We start from the raw sequence: 18,314 nt of genomic DNA on the forward strand, positions 1-18,314 counted from the left end.
AGACCCGAGACCCTTTGGTGCATGGGCCGACATTCTAACTACTGGGCCACACCAGCCAGGGCTTACAAGATATCTTTTTTTAAAATCTTTATTGTTACAAGATATCTTTACTACTAAAATATATTTGGTAACACAGGCCAATGATCCCATTTACTTTTAGCAATGTTTAAGATAAAGTTCAAATATTATCAAATCTAACATCTCGTATGATTTCTCTGAGATCTGCTAGTAATTCCTGAAAAGGCAGAAGAATCACAGGCTTGAAGACATACAGCCTCGAAGAGAAGAACAAGGTGATGGAAGTACACAGGCCGTCTTCCCATGGGGAGTACTACACAATGGGAAAGGGGGCGGGCTCTCTGTCAGGAAGAAGAGTAGGAACAGGGAATGGCTCCCCATGACAGAGAGAGGTAATAGCACACGGAGGAGCTGCTGACGCAGAAACTCCAAGAACTACTTCCTTCCTTCACGCCTACCCCAGTCCTTCACGGTATGAACTATACCCCCACACACGGCCAGGATACAACTATGCAAAGTGAAAGAGGATCTAGAAGCCTTAAACCCTCTAATGAGATATGTCTGCTCTGACGTGCGTATGGAGGTCTATGGATACCTATAACAGACAAACTTTTATGGATAAATTTTTTGGGAAGAACACCTATAGCATTAGATTCTCAAAGAGTCAAAAGACAACAAAATGTTAAAAACCACCGAAATGGAAAGACTGACAGGGTCACTGTCTGGCTTAGTTCTTCCCATCTGCCCTTCTCTAGCTTTTAGGAGGCAAAATTTATCTTAAGACAAGGTGTATTGCTTACTCACCCAGTAAATTCTCTGAGAGTAGCTGTTCTTTTCAAAAACACACACACATACACACACACACACACACACACACACACACACACCCGCCCCACCCCCCCCAGCCTGAGATCAACTTAGACAAAGGTCTGAACATTATTTTCCTGAGAACAGTTGAAAGATCTCAATCTATTTACCCTGAAAGTTAATATATATTAAAAGAAGGCATGCTCACTGTCTTCTGATTTATCTTATAGAGAAGAAAAATTTCAGGTTGTTCTAAAAGGCTGGGTTAGAACAGGTGTAGATTGCCAGGAAATGGGATTTGGTTCAATACGAAGAGGAATTTCCTAACAGAGCTCTGTGAAAAGGAAAGAGTGGGCTCCCTCTCATGTAGGGTAAGCAGGGCAGTCTTCTTCAAGACCATAGATCAAGGGGGCTGGAGAAGAGCCTCCCTCACTGAGGGCAAAGCTGAACAAGTTCTTCCTCAATTCTAAATTTTCTAAAAACTAAATGATTTCTTTCCCCACTCCACAGAATGTGCGGATTTAAAGAGCATTGCTCCCTAATGAAATAATGGATCCAGTCAATGGGTTGCTGAAACCATTATGAAAGGTTCACTGGAACTTTAAATGGAGGGATCAGGCTGCCAAAATTTGAACCCACTGATCACTCTTAACACATTCCCCAAAGAGGTATGACCAGACTTGATATGCTTCCTAAGGTGATTCAATCACCACCTAGGAAGCATTCCTTCCAAAAACCAAAAAAACTGCACCCGAATCTGGTTAAGCTTCTAGAAAATAAATAACAGTTAACAGAAACATAGAAGATACTAAAAACAGCTGAAGTTGGGTGATATTATTCTCTCTTCTATTATGCATGCTTAAACATTTCTACAACAAAAAGTTAAAAGAGGGGGAATGGCCAAATCAGAGAATATTCACAAAATGGAGTGTTATACAGATGTTTGAATGTGGTAGCTCTGTATGTACTAACCAGGAAACATGATATGTTGCAAAATGATTTATATACTATATAGCGTGGGTTAAAATCCTCACCACTGACTTTGTGTGACATTCAGGTTAGTTAGCTAATCATTCTAAAATCTCAGCTCCCTTACATGCAAATAAAGGATAATATATAATACCTATTTCATAGAACTGTTGTAAGAATTAAATTAGAACAATTCATACTAAAGAGCTGTGCACAGAACATGGTACACAGTTAGCATTCAGAAAATCAGCCAATTGTATTATTTTTGAAAGTTTTATTTTATTAACCAATGTCACCCTAATAAATTCAATAAAAAAGAAAAATTAAGTTATAAGAAATATCTATAGTATGATCCCATTTTTGTAAACAAACAAAAGACTATGCATACATATATATAAGTTTATATAAACACAGTACAATGTCTAGAAGAATATATACCAAATTGTTAACAGGGTTAGGGGTGTGGGGAGTAGAAGGCATGACAGCTATGAATAGACACTTTTACTTCTTACCTTTATACACTTAGGTACTGTTTATTTATTTATTTTAATTGATTTTTTTAAAGAGAGGAAGAGAGGGGAAGGGAGGAGAGACAGAAAGAGAAAGAGAGAAAAAACACTGATTCGTTGCTTCCTGCATGCGCCTCAACTAGGGATTGAACCCACAACCTAGGTATGTGCCCTGACTGGGAATCAAACCCATGACCTTTTGGTGTATGGGACAATGCTCCAACCAACTGAGCAACCCAGCCAGGGCTCCTATACATGGATTTTTAAAAAAGCTTTGCTTTGTCTATTTAATACTTTGTATCAGACTAAAAGGTTTAGGGGTCGAATAGTTCTGTGGTTTCTCCTGAATCTGATTTAATAGTTTGTCAGCACTGTTGTAGACTTCTTAAAAATCAGTAACATTGAAAAAAGAATGTCAACAAAAGCCAAGTTTGAGTAGCATTAGTGGTTCCTATTACATTTGCTGACACATTAAGCATAAAATACTTAATATTCCATTTTCAATGGTTTCTATATCCATACCATCTAGCTGGAATCTTAGGTTTCCAGTACATATACATAACATTTGATATGTATACACTGAAGTTGATACATGGAGAAACAAAAATAGGTTTTTTTGACACTTACTTGAAAACTGTTCTTGGTCGACACCATTACTACTTCCCACTATATTACAGAACTGTGTATTCGTTATCAAATTGTGCATCCCAAGAATAGCTACAGAGAGAGAAAAGGAAAGTTATTTTTATTTCCATCAGTTTTGAACATAAAGAATTTTGCAACCAAAAATCTCTTATCAATGGTATTAGCATTCTCTGGACATTTTCCTACTCAATTAAATATAGATTTTGCAGCCAAAAAAGGGGAGACAACGTGATTAAAAATCACCTACAATCTCCTCATCAATGTCATTATTCTCTCCGCAGTTCTGAAGTCAGACACATAGCAGGAGCCAGCCTAATCCTAAATGCAAATCTACGCTTAGCTCCATCTGGTGGCAAAGAAAAAAACTGACATAATCTACTTTGCTGTTCATTCGTCAAATAAGGTTGCCAGCAACATAATGCAATAGAAGGCAGATTTTCAACTTAAGCTTCACTATTTTTACATTTGTTCTCTCTCATATTAATTACATTCATATTTTAGCTAAGAGCAGAATACTAAAAGTATAACTGAATTATATTTAAGATTAAAGTAGCACCCCCACAAAAATAACAGGAGAAATAAATTTGATTTTTGTTTTTGATGGTCTTTTGCATAAACTGGGCAGAAGCTACAGTGTGTTCCTGGCCCATTCCACTCTGATGAATTTACAAATCCATCAATCGTCACCGCCCCCAGAAACAGGACACCTGCTCTGGTTGTGGCAAACATCTTGACTGTTTTCCTAGGTCCTTCCTAAAGGATCGTCACTGATCTTTTCAAACATGTTAGTTCTTGGGGTTACTTGGGAATAAGATCTCCCCATGTATCATATTTTTCTATCTAGGAAAATGGGTGTGTGTGAAAGTAGGTGGGGGAGACACTGGTCCTTATAAGAAACCAGCAATAATGAAAATAACAGGGAGGTTTGGAGTGTTCCATACATACTCCAGAGAAGCTGGGAAAGTGGTGAGGATAGCTCAGGGCTAACTGTCTCATCTGCTTTCCAGTAATCCACCTTGGGGTCTTTCCGATAAAATGGGACAGCAGTTGACCCTGGTGACACTTTCTCAGTGCTCAGACGGGACAGTTTCTAGCTGAGCATCAGCCAATGAAACATTTTTATAAAGACTTTCAAAGTGTGGGAAAAGATGTCAAATAATACAATAAATTTCATTAACATAAAATTTCACCACTGAGAGAATTTTAAAAAATGAAGTTCTTTGTGTCAAATTTAGAGTATAAGAAACAAAGCCAAATATGTGGTCACTGATTCAACAGCACTCTGCTAGGCAAAGGAAACATCTGCATAATGAATAGGTGTGTGCTGATATCCCCCTCCCTTCCACACTCATTCACAAATTAATGTGCTTTAGGAGATACCTGCAAGGTCACACAATTCTGTATCAGAAGCACTTGTCAAAGCTTCTTCTAATTCCGGATCAAGAGAGATCTTTTCTTCTGTAAAAGACTGCATAGGTTTCTGTTTAGGGATAAATATTTTCCCTGTAAAATAAAGAGGTTTGTTAATTTACTATTGCTATTAACTCATTATGATTTTATTCTAACAAAAAAATCATTAAAAGTATGTGCAATTTAAGCTAAAATAAAAAGTCAAGATTGACAAACAATAATTTCATTTCATCTTCAATATGTATTTGTAAGTTTCCAGTAACCAGAAAAACTAAAATTAAAAAAAGAGAAATTTTCCCATCTGTGAAAATATAAACTCTTTTTGGAATAATTATGAGTTACTCTACAATTACTGAATCAAAAAATAAAAGAATAAAGAAATAAACACAAAAATCTTTAGATTAATCTAAGATTAAAAGAAATTTCACTTTCTTATTCTTAAGCAACAAACTGTTACAGTCCCTCCGGGGATGGTAAAAGCAATTATTTCAGAAATTCAAGTTTTAATTGCAAAGAAATTCCTACATGTCCTGAGTGGAGTCTGAAACTTTTGATCGCTGTGCCTCTAAGGTGCAACAGATTGCAACAGACACTAACAAGGTTACCTATCAAGAAACTAGTTATTCTAGAAACCTAGAGTATTTATTATGCAAAAATCGGTATTTTATTACCATATGTTCAATACAAGATTAAAACTATGAAGGGAATAGTAAATGATGATACAGCTGCAGCACAAGCTGACCAAACAAGATGTAGTACTCACACATGGCAGGGATTAGATTGGCAAGATTGCCTATAGTTTCTCTCTCAAGACAGGTGAAAATGATAACTAAACTATCTGGGAAGACCTATGTATGGCTTCACGGAAGTGCCAATTATTTTGTTTTCTATTAGGAAACTGCCAGGGAAACATGAGACTATCTGGCCTGATGACTATATGCAATGCTCTATCAAAAGGCTTATGTCTGTAGGCTTATAATTAGTGCAGTGAGTTGTGTACTTCTTCAGGTAAATATCAATTAGTATAAAAAAAGGAATCCTTCCACAATGCAAACTATTCCCAGGAGTCTGGCCAAGGTTGGTCAGGTATTTTCTGCTAAGCTCATCTAAAGGATCTTAATTTCTGATGTTATATTTTTTATTTTTAGCATTTCCATTTGGATCTTTTAAAAAAAATTTTTTGTGTTTCTCTGCCAAAATTCCTCCTCTCTTCACACCTGTAGTGCACCTTGTCCATTAGATTCTTTGGCATTTCCATCAGTTATTTTAAAGTCCCTGACTGATAACACCAAAATCTGGGTCATCTCTGGGTTTTCTACTGACTGCTTACTTTCCTGACTACGCATCACCTGTCTTAAGGTCTTTGACTGTGTGCTGGGTGTTTTGTATAAAAGTATAGCAGAGACTGAAAGGAGCATGCCCCTCAACATACTCTGCAGTTGAGATGAATGTGGGCTTTGCTGCAACATTAGTTTGACTTAGTTCCTCAATGGCTTCAAACATTTTGAGGACAGGATCAGGACTTTCTCCTCAGCAAGGCCTGGGATTAGAACCCTGGTGAGGTTCTGGAGATCTCCCAAGTGGCCTACCTTGAGCTGTGGAGTGTGAGATTTCTCCCAATGTGTAGCCCAGGCTGCCAGCTTTCTGGGGGATGGGGCGCTCTCTTTGTTTTCCAGTCCCACTCCATGATTTCTGGGCTTTGGCAGATCTTTCAGCCTCACCCTTGTCTTGTCTGCTCTATAGTTTGTGAAGTTGGGGAGGGCCTGGAAGGGATTTCTCTCCACTTTCCTGGCTCTCCCTTGGCATCCCCCAGCCAAAAACCTATGCCTCAGGAATGTTCTCTCAGCTCTGCTTCACTGCTCTGTTGTTAGAGTGGTACCCTAGCACTAAATAAAGATGAGTAGCAAAGAATGGGTGGTAGTGAGTCTCACTCTGTCTCTAGGGCTGCACTGTCCAATGTGGTAGCCACTAGCAACATGTGACTACTTAAATTATTTCAAACTAAAAATTCAGTTCCTCAGCCACAATAACCACATTTCAAGTGCTTGACAGCCACATTTGGTTAGCACCAATACGGACCATTTCTATCACTGCACAAAGTGCTAGTGGACAGTGCTGGTCTAGGGTTTCTCTGGATTCTAATCTATCCTGCCAGCCCTTTCATGGTCACTAAACATTTGTCAGAAGTTAGGCTGATTGCTCCTTACTCCTCTCTACAGTGGTTTCCTCCTTTTCAGTCAGGAGAGAGTAAGAATGAATCACCTCTCTTATGAAGGGCTTGTCACTTTCTGGAGTCCTCAAATTCTCTGATAGGTATTTATTTATTTATTATTTATTTAGAAGTGATGGCCCTGGCCAGTGTGGCTCAGTGGTCAGAGTGTCAGCCCATCTACCAAAGGGTGCAGGTTCGATCCCCGGCCCCAGTCAGCGCGCGTGCAGGAGGCAACCAATTACTGTGTTTCTCTCGCATAGACGTTTCTCTCTCCCGCCCCCCACTCTCTCTAAAAATCAATGGAAAAATATCCTTGGGTGAGGAGTAACAAAACAAACAAACAACAAAAAACTATGTTTACTTAGAGTAAACTGCTTGTTTTGGTTGTTATAGTGACAGTAAGTCTCTTGCAACTTTCTACATCTGAATCAGAAGTCGTTCTGGGCAAGTATTTTCTTATCTAAAAAACGGCACATGACCAATCCACAATGTATAAGGATGTTTTTAACTGCATGTAACAGAATACCCAATTAAAAGTGGTTTAAACTGGCAATTCTCAAGCTTTAATGTGCATCTTACTCACTTGATGATCTTATTAAAGTAGATTCTGACAGGAGGTCTGATGTGAGCTCTGAGATTCTGCATTTCTAATCAACCTCCCAGGTGATGCTGATACTGTGGACACAGATCACTATTACAGGAGCAAGGGTTCAAACTGTAAGTATTTTTATCTCACTTAAAAGTCCACAGGTATGTGGATGTTCAACAGCTCAACCCTGACATCAAAGATCCAGGCTCTTTTCATTTTTCTCTTTGGCTATAAACCAGCATGGAGGCCTTTATTCTTAGCCCATCAGTCTCAAGATGACCTTTGTAACACTAAGTATCATGTCTTCATGCAACAAGGTCAGAACAGAAAGGAAAGAAAGACACTTTCTCGATTGTCAACTTTTAGAAGGAAACCTGTCCAGTAGGTTTCTTCTCTGATCTTACCAGCTCTGGGTCACATGACCATACCTCAGCTGTAAGGATGGCTAGGAAAGTAAGCATCTGGCATTTTCAGTGTATTTCAGAGATGGGTCTGCTAGAGGGAAGAAGGGATTTGTGAATGAATGCACTTGTCTCAATACTGAACCAGATGAAGTAAGTTCTGTGCTCCCTTAATTCCCTGAACATTTCACTATAGCTACACTTACACATTATGCATGTTTGTCCACTGTGAGCTTTTAAATGTTCTGTTTATCCCGCATCCTTCCCTGGCACACAGGAGGCAATTCAATTTGTTGAATAAATAATTTGGTGATCACCTCCAGCTCAACTACCTACTTTTACAAAGTATAATTTAAATACCCTGGTTCAAAGTCAAACAGCAGAGTTAACACTAGAACACAGATTCCCAACTCTCTACCCAGTGCTTCTTCCAATACACTGGTGGCTTTCAAATTTAACTCTTTAGCAGTGGACTTTTCCCCTCAAACAGATGCCTACCTGTATGGTGGTATGCATAATTATCTTCTTAGTACCAAATTTTGGAGTTCTGGTGACTATTAAATAATCTTTTATTATTGGTTCACAGACAAAGGAAAATTCAAATCATTACATCCCCATAATTCCCTATTACTTTTCACAGTGGTTGGTATTATAAGTAAAGTGGCATACAATTCAGATGGCATACGTTTAACTGACATTTCAGGATAATTACATTTTCCTGAGCCCGATCTCATCTGACTTCTTGGATGTCTATGGCAGTGGTTCTAATGCTGGCTGCACATTAGATTCACCCAGGGAACTTTAAAAATTCTGATATCCAAGTCCCAGATTTTGACTTAATAGGCCTGGTGTGCTGTAAGGGACATCTGGATTTTCAAAAACTCTCTAGGGGTTCTAATGCACAGCAGCCAAGGTCAAGAACCATTGGATTATGGCATTTACTTACTAAACAAGACCACATAAGCTATCAAATGGCTGCCTATGTCTTATTCTAGGGACCAATGGAATCTAAAACATTATAAAAATCTAAAATGTTTATTTTTGTAATCCTCATCCACATTCCATAGAGGTATTATTCATATTTATTTTTTCCTCATACATGAACTTTTGCTAATACTTATAAATACAAAATAAATTTCATCAGAAAAAGAATAAATCAAAATTTCTAAGGGCTTATGGAAATTCTTCTGCGATACAGAATTTTGCTATTTTTTTTAGACAGCTCTAAAAGAGCTCTCCTGGCATTCCTTTTTATAATTTCTCTGTATACAGAGATTTTTGTTGGGGAAGTAGTTAGCCTATACAATATTATGTTTTAACAATACAAAAAGTAATTATTACACATTTATTCATGTTTAGTTTAAGACTAATACAGTGTAAGAATTACCTCTTAACGTATACATATAGAACCTAGTTATAGGAAATTAAAAGTCAAGATAGTCTGGCCGGGCGTGGCTCAGCGGTTGAGCATTGACCTAGGATCCAGGAGATCGTGGTTCGATTCCCGGTCAGGGCACATGCCCAGGTTGAGGGCTCGATCCCCGGTGGGGGCGTGCAGGAGGCAGCCGATCAATGACTCTCTCATCATTGATGTTTCTCTCTTTCTCCCTCTCCCTTCCTCTCTCTGAAATCAATAAAGATATATTAAAAAAAAAAAGTCAAGGTAATTACTTTTGTAAAGGAAAAAATAGGCAGACCTTAAGTTTAGTACTAAGAATACAAAATCTAAGGGGCACTCCCCAAATTGACTGATAGGCTCAAACAAACCCTTAACAATTCTTAGCTGACTTTTGCATATAGTGGCAAGGCGATGCTGAAATTCATGTAGAAATCCAAGGTATCCAGAATAGCCAAACAATCTTGAAAAAGAACAAAGCTGAAGAACTCATAGTTCTCAATTTCAAAACTTAATAAAGCTACTGTAATCAAGCTAGTGTATGGTGCATAAGGAAAGACATTTAGATCAATAAAATATAATTGAGAGTCCAGAAATAAACTCATATTTATGGTCAACCGAATTTCTACAAGTACCAAGACAATTCAATTGAGAAAGAATTGTCCTTTCAACACAGATTACAGACCTCAATGTAAAAGTTTAAACTGTAACACTCTTAGAAAAAAACAACTAGCCCGGCCGGGCATGGCTCAGCGGTTGAGCGTCGACCTATGATCCAGGCGATCAGGGTTCGATCCCTGGTCAGGGCACATGCCCGAGTTGCGGGCTTGATCAATGACTTTCTCGTCATTGATGCTTCTCTCTCTCTCCCTCTCCTTTCCTCTCTCTGAAATCAATAAAGATATATTTAAAAAGAAAAAAACAAACAAACAACTTATGTGGAACAAATGGTAGCATCAAGAAAGTAAAGAATAGAAAATTTTTTCAAATCATGTATCTTAAGTAACATATCTAGAATACATACAAAAATGTTTATTGATAATAAAACAAATATTGATTGATGCAAATCACTAAAAAAACAAACCAATTTTAAAATAGGAAAAGGAAGTGAAGAGACATTTATCCAAAGATTCAGTCTAATGGCACATAAAAAAAAGCTCAATATCATTAGTCCTTAGGGAAATAAAAATCAGAACCATAATGCACTATCACTTCATAGCTATAATAAAAAAGAAAGACAAGTGTGGTGTGGATGTGAAATAACTAGAACCCTAATACACTGCTGGTGGGAATATAAAATGGTGCAGCTACTATGGAAAACAGATCCACAGTTCTTTAAATTGTTAAACATAATTACCATGTTACCCAGCAATTCTACTTGTAGATGTATACCCAAGAGAAATAAAAATGTGTCTACACAACAACTTGTATACAAATGTTCACAGCACCCTTATTTATAAGTTAAAAAGTATAAACATTCTAAATGTCCATCGATGATGAAAAGATAAATAGACTGTGAATCATAAGTGAAATATGATTCATCATTAGAAGGTATGAAGCACTGATACATGCTATAACATGGATGAAATTCTAACACATGCTAAGTGAAAGAAGCCAGTCATCAATACATATTGTATGAGTCCATTCATATGAAATGTCCAGAGCAGGCAAATTTAGAGGGACAAAAAGTAGATTAGTGATTTCCTAGAGCTAGAGATTAGAGTGAGGAATGGAGATTAACTGCTAATGGGTACAGGGTTTCTTTTGGGGATGATAAAAATGTTCTACATTTGAGTGTGGTGATAGTTGAACAACTCTAAGAATGTACTATACACCACTGAACTGTACATTTTAAATGGATAAATTTTATGATGTGGATTGCATTTTAATAAAGATGTTAAAAACAAAAAGGACCAACAATATTAAACATGGGTTTTTGGGGTCGTTATAAGTAAATTTATGTTTGGCCCCCTAAAATGCAGAGAGAAAACAAAGAAAAAATAATTTTTGAGACACATTCGGCTAGACAATGTGTATTTCTTAGTCAAAATCAGCTGTTTTCTGAGAAATACATAACTAGCAAATTGCTGGATCGATTCCATATAACAGAAAACACCTTTCTAAATGTGTGTTAATTTAAATTAGTTTTATATCCATCAGATTAACGTTAAAAATCTTAATTACTATGAAATGCTAATAAATGTCCTTTCTAATGGTTAATTCGATCTGTGCCCTCAGTGTCTTGCAGGATAAGTGAAACGTTAGGCTTTTATTAGATGTAGAGGTGTTACATAGGCTGTGCCTGTGTTTTTGCAAAGGGTGAGAAAATTTGCAAATTTGATACTGTTTTTATCCAAAACCATCTCTTAACGCACTTATTAGTATTCATTTTAGTATGCTGTTACTTCTGATGTGTTTTTTCAAATTATGGATTATTCTTTACAGAAATCTCAGCCTCATTCTGATAAAATGATTTAACATATATAAAGGAATTGGTCTATAGTAAACATAACAGACACATGTTAATTCTTTATTGTTATTTCCCCTGGAATTTTTTGCATGTGTATGTGAGGGAGAGAGACAGATAGAGTGTTCCAAAACTAGCAACCCAGGAGAACTGAAAACCAGATCCAACCAAGTGTCTATACCAGTGGTTCCTTAAACTCAGGGAGTGAGGGTTGGCTAGGCATAGGTATATATATATATATTTAATTTATTTCTATTGATTTCTTTTGAGAGAGAGAGAGAAGTGGGGGGGGAGAGAGAGAGAGAGAGAGAGAGAGAGAGAGAGAGAGAGAGAGAGAGAGGCATCAATTGATTGTCTCCCAAATGCACCACAACCAGGGACTGAGCCCACAACCTGGGTATGTGCCCTGATCTGGAATTGAACTGGTGACCTTTCAGACCTTTCAGTGCACAGGACAACGCTCAACCAACTGAGCCATACCAGCCAGGGTTAGGCATGGATATTCTCTACATGGTTCTGATTCTTACCTACTCAAGTTAATAAACACTTATCTGTACAATAGCTCTGAAAATAGGATGTTATCCTGTATTGATCTAATTTTACTTTTCCTCTTCTTGAAAGATGGTCAAAAGCCCTGACTTATAACTATTATATCTGTATTTATTTGAAAATAACATAATGTCCAAGAAAATACTCACTTTTATTTTCAGCAGACAGCATTCTATCCAAATGACTTTAATTTTCTTATTTAACATAGCAAAGTCTAACACTGGATTTTTAAAAATGAAATCACAGTTCTTTACAACATTGCAACAAAATATGAAAATAAACAATGACTAGATCAGAAGAAATCTCTCAGACAAGTATGAAATGACATGTCCTGCTCCCTCCCTCCCCCAATGAAACAAAACAAACAAAAACAGGGCTGCGGCTCTTGGTTGCTAAAAATATTAAAATAGTTCAGTAATGTTTCTGCAACTATAAAATGGCAGCTAAGGAAACAGAAGAAACCAAGATAAGGATTCATATTATAGTAACTTCAATGCATGGCATTTATCCAAAACCGTTTGTACCAAGACGGGGAAAAAAGGACTATCTTGCCAAGATCCTAATCATTGTTCCAAAATCAGGGGGAGAGATTACGAACCATGTTAATTTTATTGCCAGGACCATTCTTCACTAGTTCTCATCTCTTCTGCTCTGTTGTCGAGTTACCGCTATCACAATGTTAAGAGTATCTGAGTCACAGCTCCCATCCTTGCTGAGTATATAAAAAGCATAATAACCAGAAAGAGAAATAGTTCTTGGTTATTTCATTCTTACAGAGGTGAAAGGCTCTAATTTTACAGTTTGTATGTTTATAAGCTACCTGGTTCCAGGAAAGATTTACGGCAACTAGGCCACTATAATCTCCACTGGGGGCTTTGGGATATACCTTTCGACAGGAAGCACACGAACTTCAAATCAACCTAACTAAAGGATAACGGAAGAGATCCTGAAAAGGCATTTTTTTGACCCAACAACACACATGAAATCTGCTCAATACTATAATATGCTCATTAATAAATATTAAACAAATGTTTAGAGTTTGTGTATACTAGACAATGAGCTAGAAAAACACCATAAGGAAAATATAATAAAAGATCCTTTCCTGCCCTAGCCAATTATGCTCAGTGGTTAGAGTCAGCCCTCAGACTAAAGGGTCCTGGGTTCAATTCCGACCAAGGGCACATACCTCAGTTAGAGGCTCGATCCTCAGCCCCAGTCAGGGCCTGTGAGGGAGGCAACCAATCAATGTGTCTCTCTCACATGGATGTCTGTCTCTCCTTCCCTCCCTCCCTCCCCCTCCCTCCCTCCCTCCCTCCCCCCCCCCCCTCCCTCCCTCCCTCCCTCCCTCCCTCCCTCCCTCCCTCCCTCCCTCTTTTCCACTCTCTGAAAAGCAATGGAAAAAATATCCTCGGGTAAGGATTAAAAAAATAAAGATAAAATAATAAATAAATTTAAAAAAAGAGCCCTTCCTTTCGGGAGCTTATATTCTAGTTGGGGAAATAGGCTATCTATAGTATCTGATTCTGGAGGCTTCTACTTCTGGTCAAAATGTTGTATTAGGGACAGGATTTATCTCCATGACTAAAACAACCTGAAAATGGAAAAAATATATGAACGTGATCAAGACACTGATCATCAGGCAACAAAGGACAGTGATTCCTGAGAGACGAGAAATAAAGTGAGCCCTACAATCACCAAGCTTACTGCCTGGAGAAAGTGTCCTGGCTCCAGCACAGGGACCAGGAACCAGGCAGAGTCTGGTAAACTCTCTGAACTGAGGAGACAGAGCTGGGGTCCAGAAAGATCAGGTAGTTAGCATCTGCAGGACAGAGTACCAGCGAGGGGAGAGTTACAGAGTAAGCCAGATTTGGAGATCTGCAGAGGGCCACCTCTTAGTATTCAGCAGCGTACTGATCAGCACATGTATGTGATGAAACTACCTTGGGCCAAGGAAAAACCATCTGAAAATATTAGAGATAATAGTGCCTGGGCTCATGCAGGACTGGGAATAGAACCTGTTCCCACCAGCCAACTGGAAAACCTCATAATTCACAGGACACTGGGTAGAAAACTCAGAAGGGTCTTGCCTCAGTAGCAGAGAAATAATTAGCCCTAGACTGAACATTCCTCAGTCTCACCTCCTAAATTTTTTTAAAAAATATATCTTTATTGATTTCAGAGAGAGGAAAGGAGAGGGAGAGAGAGAGATAGAAACATCAATGATGAGTCATTGATCGAGCCTGCAACCCGGGCATGTGCCCTGACCAGGAATTGAACCCCGATCGCCTGGATCCTAGGTCGACGCTCAAACGCTGAGCCACGCCCGGCCGGGCTAAAACAAGATCTTAACGTGAGTGATGAACAAACCATCTGGCTAACTCCTTACCCCAAGAGTAATCAGTGAATCATTCAAAAGATACAATGACCACTCAGAAAAGGAAATGCCAGCATCTGCAGGACTATTTAAGCAGCCTATTTCAAATATCAGCTTCAGTGTCTGGAAAGACCACTTTTTAGAGGTATAAAGGGATATTTAGAACTCATAAGAAGTGAGTACAAAGTAAGAGCCAGTCTTTATCTGGAATTTAGTGTAAAATAATTACTCATCTGCAGTTACATAATCCTGTTGATTGAGAAAGGTAATAACCACCACCTTTTTGGTTTACTGAGGCATCAGGTCTGCCCTTCCTCCACAGAAATCATGTACTCAGCAAGGTGAGGAAAGACTTTTAGAAATGAGCAACTACAGTAAGCTTTCTGGAAAACTAGAGCAATTGTAAATAAATAACTTGAAAAGAATATGAGAAATCCTTAGTTGAAGGCAATCTGGTTAAATTCACCTTTAGTAAGCAGGGTGGGGCGGATGAGTTTGTGAGAATGAAACCCAAGGGCATTCCTTTCTCAGGGTGGGGAAGGGAAAACAACATAATGGCTCTACCCCACAGGCCAACAGCGAGAGCATTTGTGCTCCGCAAGAAGGGAGTAGCCCAATCTGGGTGAGTCAGAAGCTCCAATGGAATTCACTGGTGCACCTGAGTGTAGTGTATAAGGTGCAGCACGTCTGTCCATGAACTAAGAGGCACCCAGAAAAAAGTCCTAGTCTAGGTAAGGGTGACGTGTGATTTTAGAAGTGGGCAGGAAGACTCCTGGCAAAGCAAAGCAAAGCGAGTCAGTAAGAATAAAGACTAGGGCAAATTATTTCTCCAAGTGTGAAAATCACGGCAAGGCTCTTATACCTTATCCATTTTGGAAACAGAATACTCAAGATATGTAAAAATATGATGGGAAATAATAATCAGCTCTATAGTCAGCACTTTGTCCATTTTCACCATTCTCGAGAATGAGAAGAGCTGCATGCATACTCTCCTTCAGAGTATGCATCCTTGTCTTACTCAGTGCTTCAGTTACATATTTTACAAATTTTCAAGGAGAAAGAGGTAAAAAGCTCCCCAACATTTTAATATCATATTTTCAAGTACAAGGAACGTATATTGGAATTATGGTACTGTTTACTTTTCTCAACCCTGTGATTTCTTTGAACACAGTAGACTCATGGGAAAGATCAATTGATACCATGATACTATTCCTACCACGAGCGTGTTAGATTTAGATGAACAGATGTACATTGCGGATTCTACTGTAAGTAAGGCACTTAAAAACAATCCTTAATACATCTTTTGTCAGCTGTGCCTTCCAAGCTACCTAATACTTTTTTCCCCCTGTTACTAAAACAATACTACTAAAAGCAGAACGTTCACTGGTGTAGGAAAAAATATCCCCCAAAATGTATTGAAGACACAATGCCTGAACTTCACTTAATTAGGATTAATTCCTCCTTCTTAGATGTTGACATAAACTTTTAATTCTGTAAAATATACAATTATGAACAATCATTTCACAAATCACAAAATGAAATTATTAATTATACATAACAACTCTGAAGTGTGCTTGTTAGTGTACCAGGTCTTAAGACATTTTGAGATGATCTAGAAAGATAAAATTTGGCATGAGTATACAGTTTTTGTTTGTGGTCAAAAGGAAAAATCTTGAAATATCCAATTTTCAGTTTTATGCAGATTCCCTCCATTATGCCATTTCTATGTAATTTTAGCTCCAGAGAGAGGGTATACCTTAAAGTGAAAGAGTAACAAATATAACTGTCACTTAATTGGTCTCAGAATATGAGAAAGTAGCTGACTTTAATAACTGGATAACTAGCCCAGCCGGGCGTGGCTCAGTGGTTAAGCGTCGACCTAGGATCCCGGCGATCAGGGTTCGATTCCCGGTCAGGGCACATGCCCGGGTTGTGGGCTGCAGCCAATCAATGACTCTCTCATCACTGATGTTTCTATCTCTCTCTCTCCGTCTCCTTTCCTTTCTCTGAAATCAATAAAGATATATTTAAAAAATAATAATTGGATAACTATTCCTTTTAGTGGTTCCCAATTTTTTGATTTAAACAATCAAGTATTATCTGATTGATCTTTAAAAGTAATTTATAGGATCACTATGTCATTTTGGCATGTAACTTGAAAGAAGTTCAAGGAACTGAGTGGAATCACTATAACATTTCCTGACACAGAAAGCTAATGCTGTCATTTAATACTGAACTCTGAGAGCAGTCATCTTAGTATGAAAAATGATTTAGAGACCAATGGCACATTTTACGAATTCTAATTAGTCTAAGTACACAAAAAAAGTAAAATGCTTTTGTTTCTTAAGAGAGGTAGGTTTGCCAACTGTTTTACAAAGAACCTCTACTGCCTGGGAAGGCATCCTCAATCTGAAAGTCTATCTCCTGTGACATAAGCTATTAAATAAAAAACTTGGGACTCACCTAGGTGTTCAGGGTAAAGGGCCATGGGAGAGGCACCTTTAAAAAAACAACCTTCTGGGTTTTCAGAGCTAAGGAGGGAATTCACATTTAGCTTGATTAGGAGGTATACTAATAACATATAAACAAATTATTATGAGGATCTTCTAGAATGTGATCAAGATCTTGGGAATGAGACTCAAAGAAAGGAAGGCATATTAGTGACTAATGATAACCAAGGCTAATTAATTTAAGGATGGGTGCCTAAGGCATTCTGAGAAGATTAGAGCTGGCTTTTAGCTATATTTCAAAGGAGAGCTCTACAACCAAAGTTCCCAATTGTTGAAGACGAATTTGCCCATCTTCAGTTTCATAGCACTGTAATATGGCTTTTAAGGCTTGACCCCCACCCAATCTAGGGTGGTAGTATTTGCTTTAATCAGATGAATTGCTGAAACTCAAAAACTCATCTCTCTGGTTCTGGACAATTCCTCCAAGAGAAAATGGAAATCTCTTGTTTGGTTATAACATCACCATATGACCCTTTACAATGATTACACTGTAAAGAATTTTTATAGTGATTTTACTGGAGCCTTCGACAAATTTGGTTCCCACAAAAACTTTATAAAGTAGGCAAGGCAGGTCCCCAGAATGCATGATTTCATTTATATAAAGTTCAAACAAGGCATAACTAATCAATCGTATTAGACGCAGCAATGGCGGTTACCACTGAAAAGAAGACTGGGAGGAAGCTAAAGGGACCTTTTAGAGATGCTGATAATGCCTTGTGATTAATGGGTGTGTTACAATATAACTCATGGATCTGTATCCTTCTGGTTTGTGCATATTCTGTAAACATGTTACACTTCAATAAAAAGTTCATTATTTTAAAAATGCCCTGGTCTTAATCACTGTATCATTGCTGCCCATAAATAGTATTTAACAGACATACATAACTAAAAGTGGCAGTAAAACTACTGAATATGTCATAAAAAGAAAACTACTGATTGTGAATGCAAAATTACTTGCTTTTAAATTCAACTACTTTCATTTATTTCATGCCCATCTAAAACCTAACATGAGAAATAAGAAAAAAATTTAAAATATATAAAAGGAAACAAAAACTATCACTCTATAGTTAAAGATATAGCATTTTTTCCTTATTGTCACCCATCTTCCTCACCTCTATGTCTCAACTCTGATCTTTTTAAAATATATCTTTATTGATTTCAGAGACAGGAAGGGAGAGGGAAAGGGAGAGTTGAAATATCAATGATGAGAGAGTCATTGACCAGCTGCCTCCTGCACACGCCCAACTGGGGATCGAGCTCGCAACCTGGGCATGTGTCCTGACTGGGAATCGAACCTCGATCTCCTGGATTCTAGGTCAATGCTCAACTGCTGAGCCATGCCCGGCCTGGCTGATATTTTCTTATTTTCCACAATTCTCTACCTTCTTTCTTACCTCCTCTAATCCTCCAAGATCTTTTCCTAGGTAACTGGAGATTATGAAACAAAGAGCATACTGG

The 18,314-nt window shown here is 38.0% G+C and overlaps 1 protein-coding gene across 1 annotated transcript in view; it reads right to left on the bottom strand.

Moving 5' to 3' along the window:
* Nucleotides 1-18,314, bottom strand: part of TMOD3 (tropomodulin 3) — a 61,928-nt gene that overhangs the window by 15,982 nt on the left and 27,632 nt on the right. Inside the window, exons 4-5 of the mRNA XM_016224816.2 lie at nt 4,329-4,451; nt 2,931-3,020 (exon numbers count right to left, since the gene is read on the bottom strand). Of these exons, the coding sequence (XP_016080302.1) occupies nt 2,931-3,020; nt 4,329-4,451 (213 nt within the window). The remainder of the gene's footprint in view (nt 1-2,930; nt 3,021-4,328; nt 4,452-18,314) is intronic.

Source organism: Miniopterus natalensis, chromosome 1 (genome assembly GCF_054644295.1).
Source record: "Miniopterus natalensis isolate mMinNat1 chromosome 1, mMinNat1.hap1, whole genome shotgun sequence".
Lineage (NCBI taxonomy): Eukaryota > Metazoa > Chordata > Mammalia > Chiroptera > Miniopteridae > Miniopterus > Miniopterus natalensis.